Here is a 21,322-nt window from a genome sequence, read left to right as displayed (position 1 = left end):
GGATATGAAATTTGGGGGATGTGGCCAGGAGGGAAGAAATAAGAGGAAGAATGAAATTTCTTTGGGGCAGGAGGTGGTGAAAATCACCTTAAGGAAACAAAAACAACCACCTCTGCCTGTAATCGAATGGTGATTTGGAGTGGGAGTGGCCTTACTTATTTAGTTAGTTGGTTAGTTGTATTTATTTCCCCTTCTACATTCTGGTACCTACACCAAGCTAGTTTGTATGAAAAAAAAGAATCGGATCCATTCAGAAAGGTTGTAAAGAATAGATAGGAAAAAAAAACAAAAACAAAAACCCATAGTCCAGTTTAGAATTGGACTCATCTGGTGTGTTTATAATACTACACACTGCCATGGTGAATTACATTGTCATGGCTTCTCTTTATCTTCAACATCGTGTCCTAATTCATCTGCTTCACAATGTCAGTTTTGCAAAGTGTTAGGGTAATTTTTGGTAGGTAAAAATGATGTGGTTAGTCAGAGAGTCTTCTGAAGGGAAGGCTCTTGGCCATGCAGAGGAAGCAGGCCTTTCTCAGGAGAGAGACAGAGTGAGACAGAGTGAGACTGTGTCATGAGCCATGTTCTTCGTCTTCACTGCATCTGTGTGTGTGTGTGTGTGTGTGTGTGTGTGTGTGTGTGTGTGCGTGCGCGCGCGCACACACACGTGCGCGTTATTTCACTTCTCAGGGTCTATTCCTGCAGCGGTGCGATGGAAACAGTGACAGGGTGGTTGTGAGGAGTTTATGGGGAGTACAAGCAAAGTGAGCCCTGGAGCGTAGGAAGCCAAGAGTTCGTGGTGTTCACCATCTTATCCCCAGTGTCGAAGACAGCGCCTGGCATATAACTGGTGCTCAGTGAATATTTGACAAATGAATGAATAAATAATGTTGGCTACAATACTAATTATTATAATATAAGAAAAAAAAAGAGGAGACAGGGACTGGTCTGGGCTGAGGAGATGAGAAGAGCACATCTTTCGAAGAATTTATTCTGAGTTTGGGAAAAAAGAATCAGTTGTAGCACAGTCTTACAATCTCCGACTGATTAATTAGCACGAGTATGCTGGTAGGCGCTGGTGATGTCAGCATAACTAGAAGTGGTTCCTTCTGTCAAGGAGTCACAGTCTGGTTGGATAAGGCAAAGGTTAAAGCACAGCACCGGGGATATCAACAGGAAGGACCTTCATATCACACTGGGCTGGGACTGGGGACAGCAGTCCAGGGAGCAGGAGTTTGGCAGGATGAACGGGCATTAGACCAGCAAAGGAAGGGCCGAGAAGGACTTCTGATGCAGAGACGGGCCCCACCCAGAGAAGTCGTGGAGGTGGGGGAAATGTGAGGACACCACCTGCACGGTCCAGCATGGCCAGCGCAGTCTTGAGAAGGGAGCAGGGTTGAGAGTTCAGGTCCTACTGGCCTGGCAGGGTCTGGGGTACTGAGGTGGTTGCTTCCTATCCTGAGGGGAGCGAGAGCCACTGAAAGATTAAGTAGGGGTGGTTTGCATTCGCAAAGATTTGTGCAGCGGAAGTGGATCACGGGGTACGGCAAGGCGAGAGGTACACGGGTGAGGAAAACTGGTCCTCCTGTGGTGGTGGACAGGCCCGCATGCCGTAGTTTGGGAGGCCTCCCAACTGTGGCAACTTAATGGTGGCAAACAACAAAAACAAAACCTGAGTTCAAAGAGTAGACCTCTGTTACAGACCTTTGTTATTATTATTCACGAATAACAACTGCAGTGGCAACTGAGAATAACCTAATAATAATTCCACTGCTACTTTTATTATGCAAACAGAAGCCTGAGCTGCTGACTTTTCTAGCAACTTTTGCAGGACATTTAAATCCCTCTAGCTGGCCCTTTGTTCCTGTGTTGCCATGGAGTGTCAATAAGCCCAGCTCAGAATAACCCAGGCGGTGAAATGCGAGGTACAGCTTGCTTGCTGGCATGTTGGCTGGCCAGGTTATACTGTTTTCATCGCTCCCGTCTTGGGAGGAGCACTGGGCAGCTGGTTGCCCTGGCAGCTGTGAAAGGTGTACGTCTCTTGGCTGCCCGGAGTTTGAAATGCAACCCAGGCTTGCCTGCCTACTGAGCATGTGCGGCTCCCGATTGAGCTGATAGCAACTGAAAATAGCCCACTGAGCACCTGTCCCTTGTACACCAGCCCCTGGCCGACTGCCATTTAGGACAGTGGGGACTCAACTTGGTGGATAGGTGAGGGGCTGCGTGGATTTTAATGGTTCTTAGGAAGATCTTAGAAACTTTGGCCCTGGCTGAAAAGGAAGAAGAAGAAAAAAAAAAAAAAAAGCAGCAGCCTCTTCTGAGCGGTACTCTTTGGCACGTCTGGGGTTAGTGGGTCGTCACGGTGGCTGCATGATATACAGTATGTGCTGAAGACACCATACAGTTCTCTTTGCTCAGCCACAGTGTGGTCCAGTAGACTGAGAGAGAGGTATATGTTTTCTCTTGGAGATAATAGCTTTCCTGAAAAACTCCTGGAAGGTAGCCATCCAGGGTTTATGCTGTTTCAGTCTTAGAACGGGGAGGCATGGCGTTAAACTATTTTGTTTGATTTTCTACCTGTTCTTTAATCCCCAGTGATTGTCAGTAGACCACTTCTGCATGGTGTCTCTTTGCTAGATTATTCTTTCTCAGCAGTCCAAATGCGGCCATAGAATAGAATCACAGCATGTTATGGGGCTGCCTGTGCCCCTTTGGGAATCCTTCCCTTTCCTTCTGGGCTTTCATGTCTTCAGCGGGCTTGCCATTGTTGGGCACAGTTGGCATGTCAGTGTGGATGGAAGCGGGCTCTGGAAGGAAATACTTCTGAAATGACTGGGGGTATTAAAGCTACTATTTAAAAGTGACCCTTCGGAGATACTTGGGTTACCTTCAGGCTGTCAGTGCCCTGCAGCTACAGGAGCCGATGGGAATCTGTGGAAAGTCTGGCCTGTTGCTTTCGCCTTAGTTTGTGTTTAGATATTCTTGCTCCCTAGCCAGTGGCCTCGTGACACATCTCAGATTTAGCTGCCTTTCTTCTGCCAAGGTTCAAGATGATTGTGGAAGCTGGGAATGGTATGCAGTGCCACAGAGATTGGGGGCGGAGGGGGAAGAGAGGGTTTGAAAAGCCAATTATGGTCCACAGCACTCTCAAAAAATGCTTTCAGTGTCTACCTTGAGCGTAGGCACCTGGAGCCTTTCTGCGGGCTCAGGGCTGAAAAACGAATAAGCTCAAAATGACCCCCACTCAACCATGGCCTGGTGACTGCAGGATCCTTTAGTCTATTGACTACCACGCCAATCTTCTTCTTAAGCGTTGAATTTGGGAGTTAGCGGCTTCTTGTGGACCATATTAGTTAGACTGATAGGGAAAAGAAGATATGCAAAGCAAAGATGAAGCTAAAGGCTGGAGTACAGATGCACAAGACATGTATTCATGGGATTGAAGGCATGGGATTCGTCTCGTAATTAACCTTGCCTTGGCGCTCTGGACCCGATAGGGCCTTAGGACGTGAGTTGGGGAATTGGGGGAGAGGGTGGTAGCGGTATTGGAGGCTTGAGCAGTGCCCCCACTTTTTACCCTCGGATAGCTTAATCTCTTGTGCTTCATGCAGGCTGTAGAGAATGTAGTCTAGAAATCCCCTGTTCTCTCCGTGCATTTTTCTGGGGGTGGGGTAGAGTAGGGAGCTAGAGAGGAGGAATTTAACTAATTGTGGACATTTTTACCTTTGACTCCAGGTACTGCATTGCCTAGGGGCTGGCATTCTAAGACTATTGTTCAACAAATTGGAGCCCTGCCCATCTTCTGAGGGATTTATCTCTGTGGTTTGAAAGCTTCCAGAAAGGTTGTTGGGGATGTGGTGGTGGTTTGTTGATTGTAAGTAAAACCTTGAAGGCCACGTCACCGGTAGGGCACAGAAGGGCAAATAGAGGTGGGAGCCTTGTGCTGAGTCCACACTGTAGTTCCTTTCCCATCATCCTATACCACGCCGAGCCCTTGGTTAAGGTTTCCTGTAACGGCAAAATTTTCAATACAGCGCTTGGCTAGGAAACCCTTACTGGAGCAGCCGTGTACTCCCTAGTTAGCCTGTGGAACCCACATGAGTCAAGCACACCTCTTCCCACACTGTGAACAGGGCTTCTAGCCTCAACATTTGACGGATGGTTACCACATCGCTGGTTCTCTTCAAATCCAAATGACAAAGGGATCGCTTCTCTGAAATGTTTATAATCAACCAGGTCTTTTTCTCTCCACCCTCAGGCTATGGTACTCTCTGTTACTCTTCCAATGAGTGGAGATTCACTCAGGGCCAGGCGTTGTCAATATATGGGGGTGGGGTGGGGATACTTTCTGGTCTCCAAGAGAATTCCTTAGTAGGTAATTTCCGTTAGGTTTTGTAATCATTTGTTTTTCTGAAGGGAAGATTGAAGAAGTGTGAAGACATGATGAAGAAAAGGGTCATTATTTTCCCCCTATTAAAGAGTTGCTTCATTGACATGGTACAAGTATTAAAACGATGTCTTTGCTACATTCTGGGAATCGTAAAACGCATGGAAAAGACAGACCAATATTGTCTTAGGTCAATACCCCACAATGTGCTTTAACTTGTTAGTCACTTAAACACAGACCAAGTTTTTGGCTTTGAAATAGAAGGTGTGGCTGCTGCAATAGGGCTTCATTTACAGGGATTATTTCAGAGACAAGGAGTCAGCTCAGACACAAAATAAACAGATGGCACTTTTTTTTTCCCCCCTCTCAGCTTCAGCAGTTCAAATGCAGGATGACTTAGGAATCCTTATCACCTTCAGCAAAGCAAGAAGGGGAAAATGATGTAATTCACTCTTTCCCTACTCCCTGCTGAAAACGCCATTACTTTCACTGATAGGAGAAAAATGGCAGCAAATACCAGGGGCGTCTTTTTCACTGCTGAGCAGACAAGTCCTGCATGACTCCCCTAATGTGGCCGGAGGCCAGGCACTTACTATGTTTTGATCATTCTGGTCACCTTAGCATCAGAGTAGCCAAACGTCCTCACGTCAGCCATCCAAGGAAGGACCATCCATACAAGCCCTGCTGTTCTATTAATGTGTTAAATAAGTCCTTGTTTTAGGGGCTCTTGTATTTTACCTCTTTCTTCTAACAACCAGGCAGACAGAACACCTACTGTACCACACCGCAAGTATTAATTTTCTACACTTGTAAGCCAGAGTAGGTGAACAGATGTGACGCTATGGCGAACTCCTCTAGGAAGAAATGGCTTGCACAGACATGCTGGCTCGGTGACTAAGCCTTGCCTTAAGATCTCTGCTGACATTTAAAGACTTTATAGGCTCAGTCTGCTCTGAAAACCAGCATCATGTCTCTTCCCACCTCTAAATCCTTTCCGTGAAGAGAAAATTCATCCGGAAGCAAATATCCATCAGGCTTGTACTCCTGTCAATCACTGAGGCAGGCGGGGGCTCTGTAACAGTGAGCAGAGTAGGGTCAGTCCCTCCCCTCATGGCGCTCCTAGTTCGGAGGAGAGACTTGGACATTCAGTAGCCAGACAGACACATGCATGTGAGTGTATACAGGTGGTTCTTACTTTAAATTTGAGTGTGTGAACAAAGGCTTCTTTAAGAGAGGGTAGATGCTAACCAGGTAAATGGAGTGTAGGCAGGGAGGGAGGTAAGCACTCCACATGGAGGCAATTCCCTACCTAAAGGACCTGATATCTTGGAACAGGAGAGGCCTCCCAAGAATGGAGGGGATAAGAGGGGAGCCTAAGGACATGGGGATCAGCTCCACCAGGAAGGACTTCTGGCCACATTAACCCTCCTGTCTCTCTTTGGAGAGTCACAGAAGACAGAGAGGATTACATCTGAATGGGGATGTGATTTGCTCGGTTCCAGAATGCTGGAGGCAGGGTACATTTGTAGACATCATCAGTTCAAAATCTTGTGAATCCTGAAATCATTTTATGTCATTGCTTTCTAACGACATAGAATGTCTATTCAATCTTTCTTAACTCCTGGAATATGTTTTCTTCTTCGCTTTACAACTTTGCCAAATATCTGTTTCTCTGATCAGGGGTAAAAAACAAACAAACAAACAAACAAACAAAAACAAATGGAATTTGGGTTCCCTAGATGGGGGTTTTATGATGAGAGCATTTAATGGTGTTTGGGGTACCGTATTCCCGAGCATATAGCTTGCCTTCTCACCAGACCATCAAATGCCCTTCACTAGGCATTGCAGACTGACCTTTGTGTTTCTGTCTTAGGAGCAGGCTTCTGGCAGTGATACCTGGCATTGCAAAATCCATCACTGAGCCTTTGTTTAATGCCAGAGATCTCAAATGCTTTCCGATTCTGGAGAAGTGCCAAGCTGCACTTTCAGATTAGGAGGCCATGGAAGGACTCCCATATCTATAAGCCTAATATAGGCTGTCATTTCAAATGAATGAATCGTTTATACTGTTGGAAGGAGTCCAGATATGTTTGGGGTTCCTTTTTTAGCCTATATAGTTCTGAGCTATCTGACTTTTATAATAATAGTCTAATAACCATATTGTCATCTGTGCTACTTGGAGGTGAACCTCTAAGAAATTCAGCCTGTTCCTTTTGCTGACCTCTGGGGTGATAGTTGCAGGCTGGTTTACTTGTAGCAGTTTCTCATTTGTTTTTTGTGTCAAACTTTAGTGGGAGATGTGAGGTTTTGTGCACCATTTAGAATGGTAATCAGTTTAAATGCTTTAAAGCATTATGGAGTGCATGACTGAGAATGTGGGGGATAAGCCCATGGTGGTGTGCTTAGATTTCTCAAGTCCCACTTAAAACATAAATGTGAAGATTTTTACTCCGAGGTACAAGAGCATCCCAAACTGTGGACAGACATAAAAAGTCCACGATGCTCTCTGCTCTGCCTCTTCCTGTGACGACAGTCTGTTGTGAGGCTACGAGAGTAGGTGTGCACAGAGGATGAGCCCAGAACGAGATCTTTTAAGAGGTTTGGGCTTCTGAGCCTGCACCTCTGGTTGTGGAGCCAGCCCCCAGTCCTCCCAGGTGGCGTCAAGAACTCCCTGCGGCTCCCAGCCAGACCTGTGAGTGTGTTTGCACAGACCTGGTCCTGGTGATACAAAGGGCGCACAGTGCCAGCCATAACACTGAGTAATGCTGGGAGGTGCCTTTTAGAACAAACAATGTGGGTGAGCTTCGCAGAGAGGGAATACCTCTGGCTTGACATTTAAATTACTGAATTATTTAAATGAATGTCAATTAGGTGGAGTAGACTTGCTGCCTTCTGCCAGGGCACTTCCTAGTTGTTTGCAGAGGCAAGTGCAAAGGGCTTCGTATCAGATACGGCGTTTCCTGTCTGTACTGTTGGAAATCAGTCACGGAAGGTGATTATCCATTCCTTGGTGTGCCTCGATGTGTACTACATGTATGTCACTGTTAGAGAAATCCGAGGTCCACAGACACTTACCCGTGGCCCTAAAAGGGATTTTGTAATAGTTCTGTCACCCTGCGTGCCCCCTACCCCCAACCCACCCCAATTAAAAAATCACAGGCCCACACATGTTATGGTTATTCCTAAAATTGGACAAGACTGAAACAGTGAGACATGGGCATTCTGGGGCCTGTTCTGTTCCTTAGAATTGTGGATGTTGAGATATGAAAATGCTGCTGTCTTGCTTTTAACCTTCTTTGTTGAATTAGTAATCCTAGCTCAGAAATCTCTTTGGCATGTCTTCGACTAATCCACTCTGTCAGATGAAACTGGCAAAGTGGCATTTAACTAATGTGTGTGTGCATGCAGGCATGTGTGTGGTATATGTGGTCATTCTTCTATTCTTATGAATTTAGGGTCTGCGTTTATATCTGGCAGTATATAAAAAATAGATTCATAATGGGGTCTTCTAAGTAGTTATACGGAAATACCCAACTTAAGAAGATTAAATGTTGGTGAGAAGCAAAATTGGACGTGAATCTGGTAAAGCTTGTGTACTTTCCCATTAGCTAACAGCTGGACTGAGCTCATGGTTCCTCATATCAGAGATTAAATTAATTATCACATAGCACTGACAACCGTCCTTCTTCCCCTTTTTTCTTTTTCTGGACTGTGGAGGTGAGGATATGAAAACTCTAGTTTTTGACACCTTAAAAAGAATTACCTGTTTAAAGGTAGTCAGCCCTCGGCCATCTGCATACATACAACTAGTAGAGGGATGTAAAGATTCAAGGAGAGTGTTTACTAAATAATTGAATCCCTTTGACTCCGTTTATGACCCCCACAGGATAAGGTCTGATTACAGTTTATAACCTGTCATGCCTCATAGTTGGGTATAGTGAATTGACCTTTACTGAAGTTGGTATTTACTCAGGGCTGCTCAATTCTGGCAAAATTCTGTAGGTTACATTCCAAACATCTGTCAGGCCATCCCCACATCCTGTCAAAAGCTAGAGACCTTGGAAGGGGGGGGGTCCACATCTTAATGTCTGTGAGCTAGAGTTCAGTTTCAGCTCTAATTTTATTATCTATCTATCTATCTATCTATCTATCTATTTTTAAGTAGGCTCCACACCCAACTTGGGGCTTGAACTCTTGACCCTGAGATCGAGAGTCATATGCTCCACCGACGGACCCAGCCAGGCACCCCAGGGCTCTAATTTTAAGAGCAGAGCTCACTCTGAGAGCACATTAAAGAAATCGTTGTTGTTATTTTATTTTTTTTTTTAATTTGACCTTTTTTATTAGAACCACAAGATGTCGTTAATTCTTCTTACCAGGACTGTCCGTTTCCATAGGATCAGTGAGTGAGGCCTCTGTTGCCTACGGTTACTCGTTTCTGGGTGTTCCTACTGCACCATTGGCACCGTCAGTTGAGGGGCGCATACTCCTCAGTCCATTATCAATCCCTGAACAGCTACTCTCTTAACGTTATTTTCATTTACCCTTTCATCCTCACACGAATCCTTCAGCCCCAACCCAGTGTCAGTAGACACAACCTCTCTAAGGATGTATATCCTGGGATATCTTTGACCTTTGAAAATATTTAGGATTTTAAAATACATGTTTGTGTTTCAGATTTTCATACATTGTGTTATGGCACAGTTTTCAAACATAGTATTTTAAATTCCCTGCTGTAGATCACAAACAAATCAACATAATACCGTTAACCACCCCTCCCCTTATCCTGCTCATCCGTTTCCCTCCAAAGAATCATCACCTGTTGGGCAGCATAGTTGGCAATGCTCAGCCCAGCTTTGTGCCATTCAAGAGTGGCAAGCATGTCTAGACTCCCTGGAAATATTATCTTTCAACTCACTTTTGGCAAGTGTAAACTTTTGCTGGGTTATGTCAACAGATATATATGTTTCTCATCCTCATAGAAATAGATTGGTGCTGGAATTTCTCTAGGCAGGGAAAATAAAGACTATCTTTTGGCTCATTAAAATTTTTGCTCATTAAAAATGTCTGAGGCTCTTGATTCTCGGGGGTGAGACTGGTGACATACATACACTGTCAGCGGCTATTTTGGATCTCCTGCTTTCAGGCATGTCTTTGCTCTTGGATGAGCCCCTTGTGGTTTTCAAAAGAACTAGCAAGTCAATTATAAATAGAAGGCTTGTGTCTGTGTGTCTGCATGCACTTACTCTGTGGGATGAGGCACCCACATTACAGTGGGTAGTGAACTATTTTTCACTTCTTTGAAGAGGGAAGAAGAAAGATTAAGAACACTTTTCTCTTTTTGAGATAACCCACGTCTCTACAAACACCCACACAAATCTGTGTAAATGAACTTGACATTTCAAAGACCTTACCTTAAGGTCTCCTCTTGAAAGCGCAGCTACCCGACCTGTTATTTTAAGAAAGAAGTAGTTATCTCACAGACCTGCTACAGAGGGTTCAAGAATCAGAAGGCAGTCACTCTGTGCCATAGACCTTTGGAGGGAGCTCTGAAAGCTGAATTTCTTTATAGGAAAACTGCTTTGGAACCTCTAGGACTTGGCTGTTTACATTCTTTCTTCACTTTTCTTCCCTCCTAGTGCAAACTGTTGGGACCAGCAAGTCTGAACTAATCATTCTCACAAGGGAGGGGAAAAGAAAGAGTGATTTGAAAAATTAGGTTGCAAAAATTAGATTGCAGATGTTTCCAGAAGGAGACAATTAGGAAGTCTGATTAGGTGTGCTTCACTGATGGACAAGGCACATCTTTCCATCACACCTTGGACCTAGCAGGTGTTGACTGCTCCTGTGGTCTCACCTCTTACCTTACTTTTAAAACATTGTTCTATTCCTTTTGTCTCCTTGTACCCTCATCTTCAATAATCAGTGCCATTTTTTTTTTTTTCCTGCCAGGCAAACATGTGTAAGCAGTGATGAATTTCCATTGTAATCAACATGAAAACTTCAGTGTTGTCACTATTGAAACATTAATCTAAGGCATCTAGCTGGAAATATTGGTAATAGACATTTGTAATTATAGACTGCATCCTTGTAAACTCTCGATTATACTGGGCTATTACAGATAGTGGCAGGAACACCAGCATTCCTTGTATTACTAGTTGATGGATTAGTATGGAGTTAGCAGGAACTGGCATTAACAATGGCCCTATATTTAGGAGCCTTTAAAAAAAAAAAAAACATAAAATAAAGGTGATGAGCATAATGTCCTGGAAAAACATTTTATTTTGATGTAAGAATTGGGATGTGAGAGCCCATCAGGCTGAAGAGAATGTGAAAACCACAGTGAGGGGAAGTTCATTTTCAGAAGCCTCTGGGTACATGATAACTATTCTTTGGCCTGGTATGATCTAAAAGAGCACACAGTTTGTATAAATGTGTTCCTGTACTGAGAGGCGATTATCATTTGGTAGTTGGTCAAGTGAGAAATACAAGATAACAAAATGTGGACATCATGGCCAGTGATGACACTTGGCCTGACTTGCTGTTTGGTGAATGTGTTGTAATGGTCTTGGAGAAACCATCTTATTGCCCTAATGGGGGTAAAACCCATGTAGTGATTTTTTTTTCCCTTCTTCTTGCTTCTTTGCAGATGAGAAGCCCAAGGTAAACCCCAAACTTTACATGTGTGTGTGTGAAGGCCTCTCCTGTGGGAACGAAGACCACTGTGAAGGCCAGCAGTGCTTTTCCTCACTGAGCATAAATGATGGCTTCCATGTCTACCAGAAAGGCTGTTTCCAGGTCTACGAGCAAGGGAAGATGACCTGTAAGACCCCGCCGTCACCTGGCCAAGCTGTGGAGTGTTGCCAAGGCGACTGGTGTAACAGGAACATCACGGCCCAGCTGCCCACCAAAGGTTCCCGTGGACTTTTCTATTTCTAGATCAAGGGTTTCTGTTAATGTTGTTCTGTGTGGGTTAAAGATGAAAGTAGCCACAAGCTTTTCCTCCTACTCCTTGAACTAGAGGTCATGGGTGACAAGGAGGGTAGCTATAGATGAAGAAGGGAAAGGCATGTCCTTTTGGAGTGTGAAGGGGGATAAATATCTTTGGGCAAGTGAGCAAGATGTGTCCATCTTGGGGAACAGCTTGGGTGACTAGATCTCTCTTGGTAGTCATGAGCAGGTGAAGAGCTCCAGATACCCTTTTCTGTTGAGGAGCCATGGTGTCATAATTTATGAAACAGTTTGGCTTGGTAAATAGTCATCTCTTTGTTGAGTGTGTAGGAAGTAAAATGGAACATAAGAATCCAGTGACTGAGTAGAATATGTTTCCTTCTTTTTGAGGAAAGAGACAAAGCCTCACTAACCTTTGCTCCCATATCTGATTTCCCAATGAACCATTACTGAAGCTTGAAGCTGGGTAAGATTTCACATGAACCTTGTAGTTTCTGTGGAATCTTTTTCCATGTTGTGTTCAAATGGATTCCATGTTCAGTGGAAATCAGTGTTTCTCTGAAACTGTTTCCCCATAAAATGAGCCCTACATTGCTATCAAAAACTAATGTTCCTTAGTCTTTGTAGACTCACTCTAAGACAAAGTTAATTCTCTTAATCTACAGTACATTTTTAATAGGCATAATTATTTAATTTTGCACTCACAAAAAGAAGAAACAAACCAAGAAGTGGAGTAGGAGAGGCTACTAGCAATGCCCACTGTCAGAAATGTCAGCTAACAGGGGGAGAGACCGAAAAATGAAAACAAAACAAAACAAGACAAAAAAACTGACACAAGATTATGTTGTGCAGTGTTTCAGTTACGGTGGTGACGTTAAGACATATAGAAAATGTTAATTTTGATAAGCAAATGTTAATTCTGTTAATTCATTGAATAACGAAAGAAAATGTTTAAAAGAGAGATTAAGTATTCAAATGGTTAAAACAAAAAGGGTACTTGATGGAATAAACTTTACTCTTAACCTTTGTGAGTTAAATTGTTATTAATAGAGTGGACGGACACAATCAAGTATCTGCACTCACACAAAAGTTATACCTACAATATGGAAAGTTCCTAATCAGCAGAACACTGCAAGACACTGAGTTGTAATAGAAAATTTATTTTCTTTACTTAAGGAATCTCTAATTCAATTAGGGAGGCTCAATATTTATAATTTAATGTTGTATATAATTAGTTTGACACTTTATCGTACAAGTGACATGTACCATGGAGTGTAATGTGCCAAGTTGGAAGTTAAATCTCCAAGATTTGGGAAGTTAAAAGAAATGTATAAAGGACATCAGGCTTGCACTTGGATTGTGGAAGGAGGCAGGGATGTGGAAAAGAGGCATATGTGGGGAAGAACAGGGCTCGGTGACACCATGTCATAAGGGGTCTGACATTCAGAGATAATTATTGTTTGGGGACTTTTTTAGTGTTTATTCATTTATTCAGAGAGTGAGAGAGAGAGAGAGGAAGAGAAGCAGAGAGGGAGGGAGAGAGAAGGTCCCAAGCAAGCTCTGCACTGTCAGCGTGGAGCCTGATATGGGGCTCGATCCCATAAACCGCGAGATCATGACCTGAGCCAATACCAAGAGTCGGTCACTCAATCAACTGAGCCACACAGGCACCCCTGTTTGGGGACCTCTTAATTATGGGGCTTCACTATCCAATCAAGAAATTTTTCATTTACCTCACTAGGCAAGTAGAAAGTCTTTGTGTGTATCTGCCTGAGTGGTATGTGAGTGTTGGAGTGAATGCACGGATGTTTGAATGGGTAATGTAATAATGCCAAGCTAGGGGGTGAATGAGTGATTAGGCGAGTGAGTGAATCAGTGAATGAATGTTTTGAGTGAGTGAATGAATATTGGATAAGTGAGTAAAAGAACAGATGAATGAATAGGTTCCTAGGCAGAAATCCTAGGCAGAAATCGTGATGTGAAAAGATCAATGAGAATTCTGCGGTAAACATCCAAGATACATTGAGGAGAACCACAGATTGGGTGATTTGGATTTAACTCAGATAGTGCTTTCTCATAGGAATATTACGTCATAATTTCTGTAAGGGCTGAGGATAAAGCATTTGTACAGAGATTTGTGTAGTACTCCATATTTGAAAAGTACTTTCACGTACATGCATTAATACAGTTGGTTCTCTGTGGAATCTTTTCAATCTCTGGCTCTGTCTAAATGAATAATGGTTCAAATGACTGGGCCATTGGCCAGGTGTTAGGAAGTATTTTAGTTTTCACGGTTTGTGACTTGCAAGACTATGTGGTCAGCATCAGGACCTACTTGTTAGGTGTTGGTTATGCTGAATAGTAAGTAAACACTGATCCTTACAGCCAATTGCCCTTTTCTCCCCCATCTCCAGGGAAATCCTTTCCTGGAACACAGAATTTCCACTTGGAGGTCGGCCTCATTATTCTGTCTGTAGTGTTTGCAGTATGCCTTCTAGCTTGCCTACTGGGAGTCGCTCTCCGAAAATTTAAAAGGCGCAATCAAGAACGCCTCAATCCCAGAGATGTGGAGTACGGCACCATCGAAGGGCTCATCACCACCAATGTTGGAGACAGCACTTTAGCAGTGAGTTTGTGACCCCAGGGAATCCCAAGCATAACAAAGATGGCTAAAGATGCTTTCCCATTCCCACCATGAAATGCTAACCAGTAGCTGGTGACTGGACAACGTGCACACTTACCACTGGTCACTTGTGTCCTAGGCAAGCATATGTTGGCACCTGTTTAGTCTCCCCTATAGGAGAACATTTATTTTAGGCATTTATATTAAATAAGAGGGGGGGATTTATTTTAGTAGATTCTTGGTAGTTACTTTTCTTTTGGGAGTAAGGGAAAAGGTACAGAGAATGGTTGCCTATAATTTCGGGGTGGGGGGGGGGCTTGAAGTAATTCAGTTACTCTATTTTTAGCAATAAAAGTACTTTCAAAAAAGCACCTTTGCTTAATATTAAAATCACTTTCCTTTCTAGATTATTTTAACACCCTGTAATTTAAGACTTTAAAATTTGACATCCAAAAAAGCAGCAATTAAACTTTTCATGCTCCTGTGCTGCCCCCTTGTGGAGTGTGGCCATTTGGTTAAACAGTGGTATCCAATAAAATATGTGTGCCATATATTTAATTTTAAGTTTTCTAGTGGCTGCTTAACAAAAAAAAAAAAAAAAAAAAAAAGTTTAAAAAAGCCCCACCATAGGTGATACTAATTTTAATAATATGTTTAACCAAATGAATAGAATTATCATTTTGACATATAATCATTAACCATAAAGAATGATGAGTGAGATATTTTACATTCTTTTCTTTCCTTCCCTTTTTTTTTTTTTTGGAATTAAGTTTTTAAAATCTGATGTATACTTTACAGTCACAGCATGTATATCAGTTCAGGCTAGCCACATTTCCCTTGCTAAAAGCCAACATGTGGCTGGTAGCTGCATTTATGGACAACTCAGTGTCAGACACCATTGTATTTATATGTTTTAAAGTTATTCTTTTGCATACTTTTAAATGAAATCCCATTAAAATGTGTCTTCCTTTCTTACTTTTAAAATTGTGGAGTGTTAATTTTACAGAAACTTTAAACTTCAAGCGAGACAAGGGAACCACTAGCTATAAATAGGTTACCATAAAATGCAAAAGAGAGAAGTAATAGCCTTCTAAAGTGATGCTATGCTGAGTCTGATGCATCCTTTGAAAAAGGTGAAGATGAGTGAGTGTTAGGTGTTAAAGACATGCTAATACGAAATCGAGACTCTCCTTGTCATAATTTGATGGAAGACCGTCAAGGTCATAGCTTTCTAATGTGATTCAATGTTATTTAATGCCATGGCCATGCATCACCTAAGATCATCTCATATTAAGTCTTGTGCTGCTAGGGGACAAGCTTAATAGTGTCTGGTCCTTCTCCACCTAAGCCTGCCCTGCAACTACCTTTTTGCTGGAGAAGACTCACCCTCACCTGTCTTTGTAGCTCTGGCGCTATTCTTGGACCAACTGGGCTAGTTGTTAAAACATTTGGTGGTGGCTGATACAGGCTAGGAAATATCCCATCCTCCTCTGCCTTCCCTGCTATTGGGCCACCGGTCAGGTGTACTTTTTTGTATGGAAAGGGGGAAGGAACCTCGTTTTCTTCCGTTCACCTATCTATTTAGATTGTAGTACAGCAGAACTGGGAAAACAGGAGAAGAGGGCGTTCTGTTTCCCAAAGAAGAGAATCACGGTTTTTTGTTAGAAATGTATTTTGGAGTTTATTTCAAATATTAAGGAAAATTAAACGAGTTTATTGAGTCAGTAGCAAGAAGATATGAGGCTGAATCCTGAGAAAGCTTTAGCGAAGCAGGATTCTCAAGCAGATTAGTCAGAACTCTGTTCCCCAGAGCTTGCCAACCACAATGGACAATGATAGGAATATCTAGTGTAAAATGCTGTTAAGTAGCTTCTGTAAGTCTGGAAGAGGGATGGGAGTGTGTGCTAAAATAGTCTTCTCAACACAGCCATGTTGGATGACAGTATATAACGATATGATAGCACAGTAAAGAACACTGTTTAAAACAAGTTATCATTATTCATCTATATACTTGCTTATTTAAGTGATGTGCTCATATATGTGGTTCAACAAACTCTATCTTACTGAACAGCTTCCTACATTGAAAAAGAAGCCTTGGGATCCAGGAGCTGAAGTAGATGTTTGTTAGTCTGGTTGATTCTCCTCCCCCGCCTTAAGTCTATGAACCAGATTTAAAACCACGATTATACATGATGAAAAAACAACACATTTGTTTAATTTTCAGAGTTATTCTCTCAAAAAAATTGAATGAATAATGAGAAAACAGAACAGCAAAAGAGATGGTTAGGGAGATATGGAACTGCTTGATCTACATTCAATTTCTTGTTGATTATCCATTTTGTGGTTTTTAAGGATTCTAAATATCTTCCTTTGGATGTTCAGATTTTGGTAATTTTGCTGATCAACAGTACTTCCCAGTGGTGCTCAGAGTAAGGAAAAGAAGATGAAATGCAGACAAATCAATGTATTGCTCTAACAGGCTAGCTAAAACGTCTGGGAAAGGATGAGCTTTGGGGAATGTCAGCTCAACATTACTGCAACCACAACACCTATCACCATGGGCACAATACTGTGTATTACAAATTATTAAGTCCTGATACAAAAAGGCATCTACTCTTTGACTTGCACTGACAATAAGAAGGAAAAACTTATGAATGAACTAATTGGGAGTTTTTCCCACAGTATGTTCCAGTAGGTTTGGGGCACGGTTTTATGTTTTAAATGAAAGTTTATTTTTCCTCTCTGCTTTGTGTATAATTCACACCGGGAAATGACATCGAGGGTTAACTTTTGGGATGCTTTTGTTCCTCACCTACCTAAAGGGTAACCTCCATCCAGGTGGCCCTTCTCTGCTTGTGTGTACCAGGGTGATGACCCACGTGGCCACTGGAGTCTTTCCAATATAAGCAACATTGGAATTGTTTGTTCCTTATTCCTAATTCGTTTATTCCTTTTTAGAGTTCCTTAGTTGGCATGCCAACTATAGTGAATCCTTTCATAGATAGTTATGAACAGAGCAGAACGTGGTTAGTTATGCCCAGCCTTGGACTTGAAGGCCCCTCTTTTTGCTCCACTCGCTGCTCTTTCTCTTGCTTCCCTTTGCGCTCAGCCTTGCTCCTGGGACTTTGTAATTTGCATCTTTGACTTTGTGCCCTCAGCCTTTTTTTTTTTTTTTTTTTAAATATATACATTTTTATTCTAAAACTCTGGATGCACAAAGAGACTGCTTATCCCTCAGCAAAACCTGTCTTCTATCGGGGGAAGGGCTAGCTTTTGGTTTTCCTAAGAAAACCAGTTCTTCCTCCAGTGGGACGTTCTGTGCATGCTTACGGGCCACATGTCCAGGATTGCTATGTCCGTGAGTGTTGCTGTGATACACGTGCTCATACTCTGAACCGGGAACTGTTTCTCAGTAGTTTCTTTTTTTCTCCTTGTCTTGAACCACAGGATTTATTGGATCATTCATGTACATCAGGAAGCGGCTCTGGCCTCCCTTTTCTGGTACAAAGAACGGTGGCTCGTCAGATCACACTGTTGGAGTGTGTCGGTAATTTTTTCTATTCCTTTGTGGGTTATATGCAGTGTTCACTGTGGCTCTAGAGGCAGGGTGGGACTTGAAAAATCTGCCCCTTGCTGCCCGTTGCTCATGAAATCACAGGAGACGGTGTGGCTATGTATCTGACCTGCGTCAGAGCACCTCAACTTGTTGAAGTTCTTGTCAAAGGAATCTGTTGCTAGTTAGTATGCAGAATGGCTAATCAAAAGCCTTTAGTTGTAGGTAGACCCTTTGGGGGTGATGGGAAGGAATGAGGAAAGAATTTGTATAGTATGGCTGCTCCTGACTACAGGCATTGAGTGATCTGAGGTGAGTAGGCGTTTGGACAATACACTTGCTTATGGCAGTTCTCCAATCCCACTCACTCTCCCACTGACGTTAAAAATAATGAGATAAATTTACTAAGGCTACCTTTAAAATTGTTGTATTTAAACAAGAGTGATATCCATTTCTCTGTGGCCTGTTCTATTTTCCCCGTCTAGGAACAGGTTTATATATAGATGTAACATAGTGTGTACACGATTTGTGTTCCTCCTGTCAGTTTTAAGCTCATGTACATTTCCATCTATCTGTACACATCACAAGTATTTTAAAAGATTATGTAATCATGATCTTTTGAATGATCGTTGAATTTTCATGGTACTGCTCGGAAAGGCTTTTGCATACCTTGCGTCTTTCTTTTGAGTGCTCAGAATAAATTCCCAGGAATTGGGGTTCCTGGGTCAAAATTTGTGACATTTTTATGGGCTGTTTATCAATTGCTGGTCGCCCTCCGGGAAGATGGTACAAAATGCCCTTTTTTTGGGAAGTCCTGAGTTTTAGTAGTTTTACTTTTATTTGGCGGGTATTTCTGATCACCTGGTAGTTGTCATGAATTTCTCTTTTGGACGGTGTGCAGGAATGGCCATGGGGCGGATAGGTAGGCAGCATCCCTACATGCTCTTTGTATTTCTCCAGCTTTCTTTTCTTTGCAGCTCCAGTCATCCCATCTTTTGCTTTTGGGAGGTGGCTGGCTGCCATTAGCTGCCTTCACCACTTGGCTGCTACCCTCTGACTTTTCTTTCTGTTTTCATGGAAATCAGGACCCCCTCAGGCCGGATAATGGGAAGGGGGCTAGGCAGCAGTGGTAGGAGCAGCAGGTGCTGCCTTCAGGCACACAGGGGGCCAGCAGGAGTCCTTTGCCTCTGCTGTAGGTCTGCAGCTGGGGCGGTCTCTGAACCACACTTCACGTTTCTCTTCTACAGTGGACCATGGTGGGCAAAGAAAAATGGAAAAGCCCCAAATGTGCCCATTGCATACAACCAGGCTTGTCCTCTTGTACTACCTGACATCCCATTTGATTATGAACAGGGACAGGTATTTGAGTAGGAGTGAGAAGGCAGTGACAGGGATGTTTTCCTGTCTCGCTTCCCCCTACCCTCCTGTCCCATGGCCGGTGACATTTCACAGGGCAGCCGATCTCAATAGCAGTTTTTAGAGACTGAGCCCAGAGTCCAAAGGGCAAAATATTACTGTGCCTTTAAAAAGACATGCTGTTTGGGATAGTGTGGATATTCTTGAGCATTCTTTGAAATAGTGTAAATTCAATTATAGCATTTTGTTGCTTCGGTGCTAAAGACTTTCATAAAAGCAATGCCATTTCAGTAGCTTATAGTTAGTGTTCATGTGGTACAGTCTTGAATAAAAATGTATGGGATGAACTGCTTGGATAGCACGTTACCATTTCGGGTTCAAAAGCATGGGAAGTTGGACTAGATCAGTTGTTACCAGATAGTGATTAGTGAACCCCCCAAATTTCAGATACCTTAGGGATTTCCACGGGGGCTCCATGGCCAGTACTTTTGGGCAGTCCTGCTTCTGTTTTTAGCGACTTCCCCATAAGGTTGCATTTCTAAAAAGCATTTGACAACTTAAAAGCATTTGAAAACCATTGAAGTTGAAGTATGTTTCTATTTTAAATCTGTCTACTTATCCTGACATCCATCTCTGTTTTCTTACAAAAAAAAAAAGGGATTTAAGGCAACTTTATAGTAATGTATACAATTCTCCGGCATGTTTTTTCTCTCCTTCCTAATGAGAATATGAGGACAAAGGGCAAATAAAGATACAGAATTTTACCAAAGGCAAGAAAAGATCAGCATACTATTTTGTAGCAGCCTATTTTATACTGTCTTAGCACTAGCCTTCATCTCGCACTACAAATGCTGGGCAATTGCTATGACTGTATTAAAATTAGTCCTGCTCTAAATACTATTTTTGTGACCTGACAGCAGCCCACAATGATGACTTCCTGGCCCCATTTAACATCCTTTTGGAAGTAGTCATTGGTATTTAATAGGGACATTGTTTATCATGAGGGATTCTAGATTGAGTGGTTTGGATTTTGTGTCAGGACATAATCACCTGGATAGGCGAGCTTGCTTCCTCCATGTTTGGGTTTCTTCCTCCATGTTTGGCTTAATTTTTTTTTAGCAAAGAGCTATGTTCCTGTGTGTGCAGGTGGTGCTGCAGCTGCTTATTACAAGCTGTGACTCCCAGCAGCCACTGGCCCGGTGGAAAGCGCCACTGCCCCGCAAGGTGTATCTCCTGCCTTTGTTGTATCTAGGTGCCGCGTGTGTCTTTACCCTGATTATACCCTGTGTTGATCCCCGTAGTCTCGTGGTAATTACCTCCTCCTCCCAGCCTCTCCCATCACCCCTACCTATAATTAAGGAGAAGAATGGAAGAGGGAACAAGTGGTGGACAGGCTGACGGACGTGTTGCTGCTGTAGGAGGGGGCGTGCCCCCCACGGGGCAGATCACAAACTAGAGACACCACGTTTTGGGAAATGCCTTCTCCAAGGGGTCTTTGCAACGTGGCCCACTTCTGGCACCACCGGGGCTGTCTAACAAGCAAATACCCATGACCAATGTCGGGAATCAGAACTGTTCTAGGATTATGTCTTTAAGACTCTGCAAATCCTCTTTTGAAATATATCCTCTGCCAAGAAATCCTTTAGGGAAGGTACTGGCTGCTTGTCGGTCTCCTACACAGCACTGTTTTTTGTGTGTGTGTTTACGTGTGATTTTTTTTGGGGGGGGGATCCTTCAGAATGCATATCTCAAACTTAATAGCCTCTCCCTTATGAAAAATATAAATGCGTATGTAAATTCACAGATTTGGACTCCCAAGAAAATATCTACATTGATCTTGTTTGAAGGGAAGGAGTCCAGAAAGGTATTCAATTTGGACACGTGCAGGTTTTTAATTTTTTTATATTTTTGGCTTTCAGCACAACAGTGAAATCTAATACTCTGTACCATTTTCTTAATTTCACTAACTTTCAGGTGCTTTTAAAAACCATATATGTTTCATAGGTTTTAATAGAGGAATTTAACTGTAAACTTCGTAATTAGCAGCCAGTTGTACTGTGCAGACACTGAGGGTGTTGAATTTGTTATGACAGTGGGTGGCCAGGAGGGGCAGGTTCCGGCTTACTTTTGAATGTCTTCACGGGAGAAAGGTGGTGCTGTTTATAGCCCCAGATTCAGTTCTTGCAAGTAAACAGTGGAAGGGGGTAATAGATGCAGGCAAGAGATGTCCTGGCTACCTCTCCTGTTCACCAGTCCCACATCACCTCTGTGTTGCTTTCTCCAGGGAAGGGCCGGTATGGTGAGGTGTGGAGGGGCAGCTGGCAGGGGGAGAACGTCGCTGTGAAGATCTTCTCCTCCCGGGATGAGAAGTCATGGTTCAGGGAAACAGAATTGTACAACACTGTGATGCTGAGGCATGAAAATATTTTAGGTAAGTACAAAGATAATCCCC

The 21,322-nt window shown here is 42.9% G+C and overlaps 1 protein-coding gene across 4 annotated transcripts in view; it reads left to right on the top strand.

The window, feature by feature from the left end:
- The window catches only part of ACVR1 (activin A receptor type 1), a 142,055-nt gene that overhangs the window by 79,710 nt on the left and 41,023 nt on the right, over positions 1 to 21,322 (top strand). For all 4 annotated transcript variants that reach the window (XM_086718647.1, XM_086718645.1, XM_086718644.1 and 1 more), the window contains 4 exons: positions 11,037 to 11,300; positions 13,753 to 13,964; positions 17,409 to 17,508; positions 21,155 to 21,301. In XM_086718647.1, coding sequence (XP_086574773.1) covers positions 11,037 to 11,300; positions 13,753 to 13,964; positions 17,409 to 17,508; positions 21,155 to 21,301 — 723 coding nt within the window. The remainder of the gene's footprint in view (positions 1 to 11,036; positions 11,301 to 13,752; positions 13,965 to 17,408; positions 17,509 to 21,154; positions 21,302 to 21,322) is intronic.

Source organism: Puma concolor, chromosome C1 (assembly GCF_028749965.1).
Source record: "Puma concolor isolate L17-30 chromosome C1, mPumCon1.1.hap2, whole genome shotgun sequence".
Taxonomy (NCBI): Eukaryota; Metazoa; Chordata; class Mammalia; order Carnivora; family Felidae; genus Puma; species Puma concolor.
Note: the sequence above shows the minus strand (reverse complement) of the source record. Positions and strands in the feature narration are given on the sequence as shown.